Below are 14,046 nucleotides of genomic sequence, written 5' to 3'. Positions count from 1 at the left end.
TATGCAATGCATACTAGCACATCATGGCATTACCTGTATTGACCCAATGTTTGGGGGGGTTTTACTACCACTTTAACTAAAAGTCAAATAACAAGGATCCAGTATGTTGCTGCCTGCAAATCTCTCCATAATTAATGTTTCCATTTGGGTTTAATATCGCTTTAATTACCAGGCAAGAACAAGGATCCAGGATCTCAAAATATGACACTGCAAACCGCCTTCAGTCAACATTGGTGATGGTGTTTTTCCTCTCCTACATAACCATAACATTACTTGTGCACTAAAAACCTTTGTCCAGGGCTGCCATCACTACTCTTCCATCCTCAGGCTGGCTTCCTCTCTTGCCTTCACACTGAAGCCACTTTTCTGCCAATTTGACTGACTGAGATAGGAGAACTTGTTTGCTGCCGTTTAAAATGTTACATGCAACACTATTAATTGTTTTATTTATATATGGGTGAGTTTTTCCCTCCAAGTATCTATGAGGATTACTAATCCTGGTTGCTGTTGTTTAATAACCATGTTTTTTAACTGTGTGGGGAAATTGATACGTTATAGATTACTGATTAGTGTGTGAGAAATGTTCTGACTACTTGGGTTTAATTTTAAATTTGTTCTCAAGAATGATGTGAATGTGTCAGCAGCTTGAAAGAGCTCGTGAGGATATATTTTTGTTTTAAGGAAATTATACTGATCAGTCTAGAATGCACAAAAAGTTATCCATTACTACTATTGTACCACAAGGTCCACTGCATTTTCCCCTAGTACTATATACTAACACTACTGTAATTAATGTGCTGTGATTCATAAACCTTAAACATTTGGTAGCACTAAAGTATAGTTTGTTTTGTTGTCAGATATGGAGAAGAAATCAACAGGCGTACTGCTGAAGAGAATGCATTTGTCCTACAGAAGAGGGTAAGAATGTCATCCATAGCTCCCAATATAGTCCCTGATTGTGAGGGACTGTCCCTGATTTGGAGCAATGTCCCTCTGTCCTCCTTATTTGTCCCTCATTTTGGTCTGATCTATAGAGTTGTGAATAACATGCACTATTTATCTTTCAAAGAGTGTTTACCAGTGCTAAACCTTTCATCCAATTTCTAAATTGCTGCATTTGTAAATTCCAAAAGCCAATATAAATGAATTGTAGTGGTAAAAAAAAAGGAAGGACTTGTGGGTTCAACAATTTTTTTTTTTTTGTATAATTCTCCATAATTTTGCTGATAGGTGTCCCTTGTTCTGATCCTAAAAAGTTGGGAGGTATGTGTCATCTACTACACCTATTATCATTTCTTGCAGCACTAACATGTCCTGGATATTTGCAATTAGGGGAATAATACATACCCTAATGAAAAATGAAGGATTGTGTTTTTTAAATGATCTTTTCTAGCACATTTAATATACAGTGGAACATGTACACTATTCTATTTAGGACAATAAGGGTTGGCAGCGCTCAGGAACTGAGCTGAAATTGATGGGTAATGAACCACATGTATACTCAAAAAGGTTGCTGGTGATTTATTCCAAAGATTAAAACAGTACAAATTTGAATGGCAACGTTACCACAAGGCTGCAAGGCTGGCTCAGGCATTGATGGATCACTAGGACCGACCGGGACAACCAAGTGAACCAACCAAGGGACACCGACCATGAAAATCCACAAGGACATGCCAGTTGCAGTGTGTGGTGTGTAGAGCTGGACCTGCTGGCAGGCGAAGATGGTGTCACTGACACTGGCGATGTGAATTGAGCCAAGCAGCTGAGTGTGTTCAGGGGAAACCTCCGTGGTGAGCGTCGAAGGAAGGGGGCATCACCAAAGACATGCCAGAATTAAGGTATCAGAGAAGGATCCAGCCGCAGCCAACGTGGAGCAGGGCGTCTCTGTTGCAGCTGCCATGTCCTTGTGGCTTTCCATCCGTGTCCCTTGGTTGGTTGTCCATCAGTGCTTGAGCCAGCCTTATAGCCTTGTGGAAACGTTGTCATTCAAATTTGTACTGTTTTAATCTTTGGAATACATTGCCAGCACCTTTTTGAGTATACATGTGGTTCATTGCAGTCATTACCCATCAATTTAGACAGCAGCACGGTTCAGCTGAACATATATTGCATTATGTGGTTTTTCCTGTGATTAGCGCCTGGGACTCAATCCTTCCTTCACTATTCTATTTAACTTTATAGCTGAACTCCAGGCACAAAAACACATTTTTTTTTATTTAATTTTTTTTACAATTTTTAAAATAATTATAGAGCACCCTCTACCATAGGTAGGTGCTAGAATGAGGATTTTGTAAGGGAAACTGTCAGTGCGGGTAAATTTGGGCAGGCCCATGCTTCAGGCTAGGCCTGCTTGTTTTGATCTGGGGGGCAGGGAGTGGTTAGTGCAGCAGTGGGTGTGACCACCTGTGCTTTAGTTCTGAGGCACCTCCCCTGCTTCAAGGAAGAATGATCTGGAAGAGGGGCATGGGCTAGAACTGGAGTGGCAGGCAACTCATGTGAGGAGCTCTGACCAGTCCCCAACTGGAATTGGCAGGGGGTAGGGATGAGCCGAACACCCCCCTGTTCGGTTCGCACCAGAACATGCGAACAGGAAAAAAGTTCGTTCGAACACGCGAACACCGTTAAAGTCTATGGGACACGAACATGAATAATCAAAAGTGCTAATTTTAAAGGCTAATATGCAAGTTATTGTCATAAAAAGTGTAAAAAGTGTTTGGGGACCCGGGTCCTGCCCCAGGGGACATGGATCAATGCAAAAAAAAGTTTTAAAAACGGCCGTTTTTTCAGGAGCAGTGATTTTAATAATGCTTAAAGTCAAACAATAAAAGTGTAATATCCCTTTAAATTTCGTACCTGGGGGGTGTCTATAGTATGCCTGTAAAGGGGCGCATGTTTCCTGTGTTTAGAACAGTCTGACAGCAAAATGACATTTTGAAGGAAAAAACTCATTTAAAACTACCCGCGGCTATTGCATTGCCGACAATACACATAGAAGTTCATTGATAAAAACGGCATGGGAATTCCCCAAAGGGGAACCCCGAACCAAAATTGAAAAAAAAAAATGACGTGGGAGTCCCCCTAAATTCCATACCAGGCCCTTCAGGTCTGGTTTGATTATTAAGGGGAACCCCGGCCAAAATTTAAAAAAAAAAATGACGTGGGGTTCCCCCTAAATTCCATACCAGACCCTTCAGGTCTGGTATGGATTTTAAGGGGAACCCCGCGCCAAAAAAAAAAAAAAAACGGCGTGGGGTCCCCCCAAAGATCCATACCAGACCCTTATCCGAGCACGCAACCTGGCAGGCCGCAGGAAAAGAGGGGGGGACGAGAGTGCGCCCCCCCCCTCCTGAACTGTACCAGGCCACATGCCCTCAACATTGGGAGGGTGCTTTGGGGTAGCCCCCCAAAACACCTTGTCCCCATGTTGATGAGGACAAGGGCCTCATCCCCACAACCCCGGCCGGTGGTTGTGGGGGTCTGCGGGCGGGGGGCTTATCGGAATCTGGAAGCCCCCTTTAACAAGGGGACCCCCAGATCCCAGCCCCCCCCCCGTGTGAAATGGTAAGGGGGTACAAAAGTACCCCTACCATTTCACTAAAAAACTGTCAAAAATGTTAAAAATGACAAGAGACAGTTTTTGACAATTCCTTTATTTAAATACTTCTTCTTTCTTCTATCTTCCTTCATCTTCTGGTTCTTCTGGTTCTTCTGGCTCTTCTGGTTCTTCCTCCGGCGTTCTCGTCCAGCATCTCCTCCGTGGCGTCTTCTATCTTCTTCTCCTCGGGCCGCTCCGCACCCATGGCATGGGGGGAGGCTCCCGCTCTTCTCTTCATCTTCTTCTTCTTCTCTTCTTCCTTCTTCTTTTCTTCTCTCCTTCATTTTCTTCTCCGGGCCGCTCCGCATCCATGCTGGCATGGAGGGAGGCTCCCGCTGTGTGACGGCGCTCCTCGTCTGACAGTTCTTAAATAACGGGGGGCGGGGCCACCCGGTGACCCCGCCCCCTCTGACGCACGGGACATGACGGGACTTCCCTGTGGCATTCCCCGTGACGTCACAGGGAAGTCCCGTCAAGTCACCGTGCGTCAGAGGGGGGCGGGGTCACCGGGTGGCCCCGCCCCCCGTTATTTAAGAACTGTCAGACGAGGAGCGCCGTCACACAGCGGGAGCCTCCCTCCATGCCAGCATGGGTGCGGAGCGGCCCGGAGAAGAAAATGAAGAAGAGAAGAAGAGAAGAAGATGAAGAAGATGTAGAGAAGAGCGGGAGCCTCCCCCCATGCCATGGGTGCGGAGCGGCCCGAGGAGAAGAAGATAGAAGACGCCGCGGAGGAGATGCTGGACGAGAACGCCGGAGGAAGAACCAGAAGAGCCAGAAGAACCAGAAGAACCAGAAGATGAAGGAAGATAGAAGAAAGAAGAAGTATTTAAATAAAGGAATTGTCAAAAACTGTCTCTTGTCATTTTTAACATTTTTGACAGTTTTTTAGTGAAATGGTAGGGGTACTTTTGTACCCCCTTACCATTTCACACAGGGGGGGGGCCGGGATCTGGGGGTCCCCTTGTTAAAGGGGGCTTCCAGATTCCGATAAGCCCCCCGCCCGCAGACCCCCACAACCACCGGCCAGGGTTGTGGGGATGAGGCCCTTGTCCTCATCAACATGGGGACAAGGTGTTTTGGGGGGCTACCCCAAAGCACCCTCCCAATGTTGAGGGCATGTGGCCTGGTATGGTTCAGGAGGGGGGGGCCGCACTCTCGTCCCCCCCTCTTTTCCTGCGGCCTGCCAGGTTGCGTGCTCGGATAAGGGTCTGGTATGGATTTTTGGGGGGACCCCACGCCGTTTTTTTTTTTTTTTTTGGCGCGGGGTTCCCCTTAAAATCCATACCAGACCTGAAGGGTCTGGTATGGAATTTAGGGGGAACCCCACGTCATTTTTTTTTTTTTAATTTTGGCCGGGGTTCCCCTTAATATCCATATCAGACCTGAAGGGCCTGGTATGGAATTTAGGGGGACTCCCACATCATTTTTTTTTTTTAATTTTGGTTCGGGGTTCCCCTTCAGGGAATTCCCATGCCGTTTTTATCAATGAACTTCTATGTGTATTGTCGGCAATGCAATAGCCGCGGGTAGTTTTAAATGAGTTTTATCCTTCAAAATGTCATTTTGCTGTCAGACTGTTCTAAACACAGGAAACATGCGCCCCTTTACAGGCATACTATAGACACCCCCCAGGTACGAAATTTAAAGGGATATTACACTTTTATTGTTTGACTTTAAGCATTATTAAAATCACTGCTCCTGAAAAAACAGCCGTTTTTAAAACTTTTTTTTGCATTGATCCATGTCCCCTGGGGCAGGACCCGGGTCCCCAAACACTTTTTATGACAATAACTTGCATATTAGCCTTTAAAATTAGCACTTTTGATTTCTCCCATAGACTTTTAAAGGGTGTTCCGCGGCATTCGAATTTGCCGCGAACACCCCAAATTGTTCGCTGTTCGGCGAACTTGCGAACAGCCAATGTTCGAGTCGAACATGAGTTCGACTCGAACTCGAAGCTCATCCCTAGCAGGGGGCAGGCCTCCCATATAAGCTGGGGTAACAGCTTATAAAATAAATTGCCAGCAACCTTTTTGAGTATAGATGTGGTTCATTGCAGCCATTACCCATCAATTTAGACAGCAGCAGGGATCAGCTGAACATATATTGCATTATATGCTTTTTCCTGTGACTGGCGCCTGGGACTCAACCCTTCTTTTACTATTCTATTTAACTTTATAGCTGAACTCCAAGCACAAAAACATTCATGTAATTATATTCCTCAAAAGCCACAAAAGATATAGAACCCTTTGTAGTCAGAGTCTTCATATTGAAACTATAACCCCTAACTTACCAAGACCTGCGGTGTACCTTGGTCTGGCTGGTCAGTAAGGATGAGCCGAACACCCCCAGGTTCGGTTTGCACCAGAACATCCGAACATGCAAAAACGTTTGTTCGAACACCATTAAAGTCTATGGGACATGAATGTGAAAAATCAAAAGTGCTAATTTTAAAGGCTTCTATGCAAGTTTTTGCCATAAAAAGTGTTTGGGGACCCGGGTCCTGTCCCAGGGGACATGTATCAATGCAAAAAAAAGTTTTAAAAACTCAAGTTTTTTCGGGAGCAGTGATTTTAAGAATGCTTAAAGTGAAACAATAAAAAAGAAATATTCCTTTATATATGGTGCCTGGGGGGTGTCTATATAATGCCTGTAAAGTGGCGCAGTTTTCACGTGTTTAGAACAATACCACAGCAAAATGACATTTCTAAAGGAAAAAAGTCATTTAAAACTGCGGTTGTAATGTATTTCAGTTTCCGGCAATATAGATGAAAATCATTTAGAAAAACGGCATGGGTCCATCCCCCAGCCCATTACAAGGCTCCTTGGGTCTAATATGGATATTAAGGGAAACCCCGCACCCAAATTAAAAAAAAAAAATGGAGTGGGGGGGCCCCCAGGCACTAAATTAAATATTAATCACTGCGCTATTAACGGTAATAAAGCAGCTGCATAAATTGTATGGTGACAATAAGAAGCATGAAAAATATAATGATGTGCAGCGCTATAAATGTAGTATTACAAATAAAAAGTCCATAGTGTTTGAAATAAAGTCCTTGTTCATGAGAAAATGCTGGAATCACCCACAGTGTAGACAGAAATACAAATTAGGTGAATACGGACTTATCCTTCACCGAACATCAACACACTAGACCTCTTACCAAAAAGAATGGATCACTTAATCACTAGTGGTCAAACAGGCATGATAAATCCACAGAGCCATGAAATCATTCATGGAGATCACAGGAGCAGCAGTCTGTATAAGCAGAATTAGTTTCCAACCACAAAGATGGGTCCAAAGGAGGAGTTCTGACATCATGACACTGCCTTATATACTCTGCAGAAAATTGGGCCTTAGGTGTTGGTGGTGCCAGAACACTGTAAGCCCTCACAGTTACTCTTGTTGGGTGCAGGAACAGGCCCTGCTGTTAAATATTATATCAAAAATTGTAATTACATGCCCCTGTTAAACAGGGGCAGGGAAATTGGGCCTTTGGTGGTGGTGGTACCACAACACTGTAAGCCCTCACAGTTATTCTTGTTGGGCGCAGGAACAGCCCTGCTATGAAATATTATATCAAAAATTGTAATTACATGCCCCCATTAAACAGGGGCAGAAAAATTGATCCTTGGGCAGTGGTGCCTTAAACCAAAAATATTGTTGGAAGCTAGTCTCATCAAGATTGAGGAAGAATAGGATAGTCACTCAGCATAGGCAGTCTTCAAGAGATTCCACATCCATAGAAAAATCAATCAGTTCCATCAGCATCAGGTGCTTGATAGCTGCTGCTGATCCAAGACTGACTCATTTTTATGAATGTACGTTCAGAAAGAATGCTGGATGCAGGACAGACCAGTAGCTCAATTGCATACTGAGCAAGTTCTGGCCAGTGGTCAGTCCTCAAGACCCAGTAACCCAGTGGATGGTCTGTTGGAAAGGTCTCCAAGTCTGCTCTTGCCCCAAGATATTCATGGACCATGTAATGCAGACTCTAGCAATGGTTGCTTGAACCGATCAGACCTTGGTGCTGAGGAATAAAAAATTGTCTAAAGGCATCGGTCAGCCAGCTACCTTCTCCACCGCTCTTCCTCTGACTGAACGAAGCCTCAGCAACACGTTATCCAGCACCAGGAAATTGTAACCTCCCAGAGTCTGGAAACACATTGCACAAACCTTTCTTCATGGCCTCCTAAAGATGTTTCATCCTCTGCTTCCTCTGCGAAGGCAGGATGAGTTCTGCAATCTTACCCTTGTAACATGGATCAAGAAGGGTTTCCAGCCAGTAATGATCCCTCTCCTTGATACCACGAATCCTAGGGTCCTTCGCAGGCTTTGCAGAATCAGGGAGGCCATGCAGTGTAAGTTTGCAGACGCATTTAATTGTGAGTCCTCTGGGTCACTGAGGATGACGTTGTCAGGAACTACCTCCTCCCAACCACGTACAACTCCTTGGGTTTCTGGGGATTGAAAACCATCCCTTGAAGACTGCTGCTGAGTGTTATCCTCTACATCCATGCTGACACAATCCTCCTCCTCTTCTTCCTGTGTTTTTGGTGGGCCCACAGTAATGCTATCTGGATAAAGGGGGCCTTGAGAGGTAAGGAAGTCCTCCTCTTCCTCCCACTGTTCTGCCTCAAGTGCCCTGTTCATTATTCCATGAAGCGTGTGCTCCAACAGGAAGACAAGAGGGACAGTATCACTGATGCATGCATTGTCGCTGCTCACCATCCTCATGGCCTCCTCAAATGGTGACAGGACAGTGCATGCATCCTTGATTAGATGCACCATGTCCATGACCAGCACTGTAGACACAGAGCCTGCTTGCCTTCTTTTAGTGGCCTGTGAGCGTCTGCCTTTCCTTGGTGGCCTTCCGGACATGATGAATATTTTGTTTTGCAACACCACACTGCACTGTATTGTGTACTGTGTACACCACCAGAAAAAGTGTACTGTAGATATAGGCTACACTGGAAGCTGCAGAGTATATATATCAAATACACCGGCTGAACTAGATTATAAATAGGAACGCACTGTAGAATGTAGGTATAGGCTACACTAGATGCTGCAGAGTATATATATATATATATATATATATATATATATATGTTCAGCGCATTCCGTGGTGTACTATTTCTAATCTACTTCAGGCAGTGTATTTGATATATATACAGTCAGTCTAGTATATATATATATATATATATATATATATATATATATATATATATCTATCTATCTATATCTATATATATGTACATATATATATAGATATAGATAGATAGATAGATATATATATATATATATATATATATATATATATATATATATATATATATATATATATATATATATATATATAGATATATATATATATATATATATATACATATATACATATATGTATATATATCTATATCTATATCTATATATATATCTATCTATATATAGATAGATATATATCTATATATATCTATCTATATATATCTATCTATATATATATATATATATATATATATATATATCTCTATATATAGATATATATAGATATATATATCTCTATATATATATAGATATGTAGATATGTGCGTATATATATATATATATATATATATATATATATATATATATATATATATATATATATTAGACTGACTGTATATATATCAAATACACTGCCTGAAGTAGATTAGAAATAGTACACCACGGAATGCGCTGTAGAATGTAGATATAGACTACACTGACTGGATGCAGAGTATATATATATATATACATATACATATATATATATATATATATATATATATACATATATACTAGACTGACTGTATATATATATCAAATACACTGCCACTGAATAACCTGCCTGCTTAATCTAAATCAAGCTATCTCTCTGTCCACACCAACAACACTACCCCGGGCCGCCGTGTAGACAGCCTTATATAGTGTGGGGTGTGGACTTAGTCTCCCTGAGCCATGATTGGCCAAAGGCACCCTGCCTTTGGCCAATTATGGCTCTCTTAGCAGAGGGCGCTGGGATTGGCCAAAGCATGCACCTGACCTGCATGCCAATCATCATACAGCAATGCACTGTGATCTTGCAGTGCATTAGTTCAATAGTTCAATAGCCAGGCTGTCTTAAAACAAAGCGTGAGTTTATTTGATCACACTTGGCATCAACTTGAAAATATATACAAAGTTAAAACTTCATACAGCTTGATGTAGTAAAACAAAATATATTAGGACTCAAATTTACAAGTCAGCAAAATGCAGCTATATCCATATATAGTTTGAGCTAGAGGTGAAATGATCGTATTAGTAATTCATACCTCCCAACATTTTGGGAATGAGGGTCACCTACTAACAAATGTATGTAGGCATAGGACACAACCCCTGTCACACCCCCTTAAAGGAGAATTAACCAAAAAAAAGGTTAATTGAATCCACAAGGACATTTTTTTACCACTACTATTCCTTTATATTGGCTTTTAAAATGTACAAATGCAGCAATTTAGAAAATGGATGAAAGGTTTAGCACTGGGAAACACTTTTTGAAAGATAAAAAGTGCATTTTATATACAACTATATAGCTCAGACCAAAATGAGGGACAAATGAGGTGGAATGAGGGACAGAAGGTCATTGCTCCAAATCAGGGACAGTCCCTCGAAATCAGGGACAGTTGGGAGCTATGGTAACTATCCTAAATATTCACATTTCTAATAGCTGACATGTCTTTTAAACTTCTTTGATTGACAGAAACACATACAGTAGGTGACCGCGATATTGTGTCACCCCCCATGTTGAGGGCATGCAGCCTGGTATGGTTCAGGAGGGGAGGCGCCTGCTCGTTCTCACCCTCTTTCCTGACCGGCCAGGCTGCGTGCTCGGATAAGGGTCTGGTATGGATTTTGGGGGGCCCCCACGCCGATTTTTTCGGTGTAGGGGGGTTCCCCTTAAAATCCATACCAGACCTAAGGGCCTGGTTTGCCCCTGGGGGGGAACCCATGCCGTTTTTTTTTTTTTTATTTGGCGCGGCGTTCCCCCTCATTATTCATACCAGACAGCTGTCAGCACTGCCTGTCGCTCATCGCGAAAAGAAAAAAAAGGTTTCCTTTCCCGATGAGCGAGCCAGCGCAACATGCACAGTACCCTGTCGCCAAGAACCAGCGCGATGGGATTGTGCTGGAAATACAATCTTGCGGTCAGGTACTGTAACAGTATTCTATAAAAAACCAATAGGGGTTGATTTACTAAAGGCAAATAGACTGTGCACTTTGCACAGTGCAGTTGCCTTCTGCAAGTACAGTTGCTCCAGAACTTAGTAAATGAGGTAAGGCTTCACTTTGCAATGAGTACCCAATCATGTGCAAGGAAAATAGAAAAAACAGCATTTTTTCCATGCACATAATTGGATGATGGAAGTCAGCAGAGCTTCTGCTTATTTACTAAGCTCTGGAGCAACTGCACATGCAGAGTGCAATTGCACAGTCTATTTTCTTTTAGTAAATCAACCCCATAGTGTTGACCTTCTGCTAAATGGCCACTTCTTGTAAAGGATACATTATTTAACCACTTCAATACTGGGCACTTTCACCCTCCTCCTTCCCAGACCAATTGTCAGCTTTCAGCACTGTCACACTTTGAATGAGAATTGCACGGTCATGTAACACTGTGCCCAAATTAAATTTTTATCATTTTTTTCATACAAATATATGGTGGTATATAATCATTACTGGGGGTTTTATTTTTTACGCTACAAATAAAAAAAAGACCGAAAATCTTCTAAAATAATGCATTTTTCTTAGTTTCTGTTATAACATTTTACAAATAAGTAATTTCTCTTGATACATTTTGACCAAAAATGATGCTGCTACATTTCTTTGGTAAAAATTACCCAAATCAGTGTTTATTTGGTGTTGTCAGTGATGGGGGACAGACAGATTTTTTATGGGTACAACAAAACGTGTATAGGGACAGGGGTATATCAGTGGTGCTTGGTGTACTTTGTGGAGTGATCTGTAAAAGCTCTCTGTGTAAAATCATCCTCACACAGAGAGTTGTCACAGATCTGCAGAGTCCTCCTCTCCCCCCCGCACTGAGCTCTCACTGAGCTCGGCGGAGAGAACTGTCACAGAGACACGCGTCTCTGTTTACATTGTGACGACTGTGATTGGACACAGCCATCACGTGATCGGGAGGGCCAATCACAGCTCCCATATGCCGATCTCTGCTCAGCTGGATTCTGTCATCATAATGGTCACAGGATCAAGCAGCAGCGCGCCTCGTAGCCACGCTGTGAGCACTCATTCTGAGGGACGTTCCTGAACGTCCACTCAGAAAGAGGAAAGGACCATCTGGACGTTTCTGTGTAGTGGCCGGGTGGGAGGTGGTTAGGTAACAGAAATTCAGTTCTGTACCAAAACTTACAAATGCATAATGAACTATAATTGAATATATATGTATATATATATAATTTCACACAAATTCTAACTAGCTAACTAATTTAGTAACTATATCATATAACTAACTATATTATGGATAATATATGATTTACTTTATAATAGATCTCTTCAAGCATACTTGCTCAATTCTATGACACATTACTCTATGTGTATTCTTATCTGTGAAACCACTGACCCACTGACCTTAATCCCGCGTACACACGACCGGACTTTCTGGCAGAAAAGGTCCGACAGAATAATTCCAGAGGATATTCCGATCATGTGTGGGCTTCATCTGACTTTTTCTTTTGAAAATTCTGACGGACCTAGAAATAGAACGTTTCAAACCTTTCCGACGGAATCAATTCCTATCGGGAAAGCCATTCGTCTGTATGCTATTCCGACGGACCGCAAGGGCAGCTATTGGCTACTGGCTATTTAACCTTCTTTCTTCTAGTCCCGTCGTACGTCATCATGTTCTAAACGATCGGACTTTGGTGTGATCGTGTGTAGGCAAGTCTGCTTCAGCGGAACTCTGTCGGAAAAACCGTCAGAGTTTATTCTGGTGGAAAAAAACGGTTGTGTGTATGCGGCATAAGTCATAAACTCTGGTCATGGAGAACTGGTACAAAAATGACGTTCACAAACCTAACTATTTCAAGATCTGTCTTATGCTGAGCTAAGTGAGCTTTTTCAAAGTCAAAGCTTAAAAAAGGACACAAACGACATAAATACAGATCTTGGTTACAATTATTCTACAATTCCCCTTGAATATAATTTATTATATTACCTAAATCACACACACTCCATTTATGGCCCTTTCATACACCTTTTGAATATGTTGCTCCAGATATACCACAGCTAATCATTGGATCAATTAAACTAGAAGTAATTCTCCGACTAAAAATACCTGTCATCATTTCTTCCTTAATTAATTTATAAAATTGTTTCATTCTAATCATAATACAGATTTGAAATAAAATCCATACTATCATAATAATAAATATAATAACTATTGGATGCAATAATATATTTCCAGCAGCATTTGTTACTGAGGTATTTCTCCAAACTGATATTGTTTTTTTAAACTTTGACCACCATGAATTTGCTGACAATTCAGACCATTCGTGATCTATCAGTTGTAAATTTCCCTGTTCATGCTTAAATATTATCTCTGCTTTTTGAAGTTCTTCAGATAAAGCAATTAATAAACCCTTATGCTTTTGTATGATGTCTGCCCATTCCTTCCATGGGAATTCATCTACTTGAGATATATTGTATTGTATAGGAAGAATACCTACATTTCTCATAAGCATATTGGTTAAATTTACTCTAACTCCATTAATACTGATTCATGTAAGGTCTCCTTCTATACAATACAAACCTTGACTCAGGATTTCTGTTTGTGTGCAGTTTAGGAAACAAGCTTTAACTGTTTCAGTGCTAGTCATAACTTGAAAACAAACCTTACTTTTTCCTACTGAAGTTACTAAGTTTTTACCTTTTCTATTCTTGCTGTGCACAATGAATGATTGTGGAAGCAAGAATGACAAATTCCTTTGTCCTGCTTAGGTAACCAGATTATTTTTGATTGAAAATGTAAACAGGAAGATAGATCAAGTTGTTCTGGTTCTGAATAATTACTATCCAAAGCAAAATCTGTAAACTGCAATTGACAATATAACAATTGAGTATCACTTACTGGTAATCCTAAGACTGCTATTGGAACCAATATTTGTGCTCTTCCTGCTATAGGAATCATTGATTCCTATACCATTGAGGTACTAAAGCATTCATGCGGATTCAATTTTTTTTTTCTGTGTGTGATTGTGCTAAGCCCAATAGGCTAGTGGTCAGCACTTCTACCTTAAAAAACTCAGGCTTTGAAGGACTCATGGGTTCAAATCCCACAGAGAGATACTAAACGATTGCATTGGTGTGAAAAATAGGACTGTTAGCCAATTAGCCAAAACAGCATATGCTGAAAATAGGCGAATGCCAATTAGCCAATGCA

At 41.5% G+C, this 14,046-nt stretch overlaps 1 protein-coding gene across 10 annotated transcripts in view; it reads left to right on the top strand.

The window, feature by feature from the left end:
• The first annotated feature begins 218 nt into the window (after nucleotides 1–218).
• LOC141127250 (keratin, type II cytoskeletal cochleal-like) overlaps nucleotides 219–14,046 on the top strand; it is a 478,789-nt gene continuing 464,961 nt past the window's right edge. For 3 of the 10 annotated variants that reach the window (XM_073613528.1, XM_073613525.1, XM_073613522.1), the window contains exons 1-2: nucleotides 222–457; nucleotides 858–918. In XM_073613528.1, coding sequence (XP_073469629.1) covers nucleotides 417–457; nucleotides 858–918 — 102 coding nt within the window. In that variant the 5' untranslated portion in view covers nucleotides 222–416. Of the gene's footprint in view, nucleotides 458–857; nucleotides 919–14,046 lie in introns of all 10 variants that reach the window. The other 7 variants (XM_073613526.1, XM_073613524.1, XM_073613530.1 and 4 more) reach the window with 4 other exon arrangements.

The sequence above is a fragment of the Aquarana catesbeiana genome, linkage group LG02 (genome assembly GCF_042186555.1).
Source record: "Aquarana catesbeiana isolate 2022-GZ linkage group LG02, ASM4218655v1, whole genome shotgun sequence".
NCBI lineage: Eukaryota > Metazoa > Chordata > Amphibia > Anura > Ranidae > Aquarana > Aquarana catesbeiana.
This window is presented reverse-complemented; position numbering and strand designations above follow the sequence as displayed.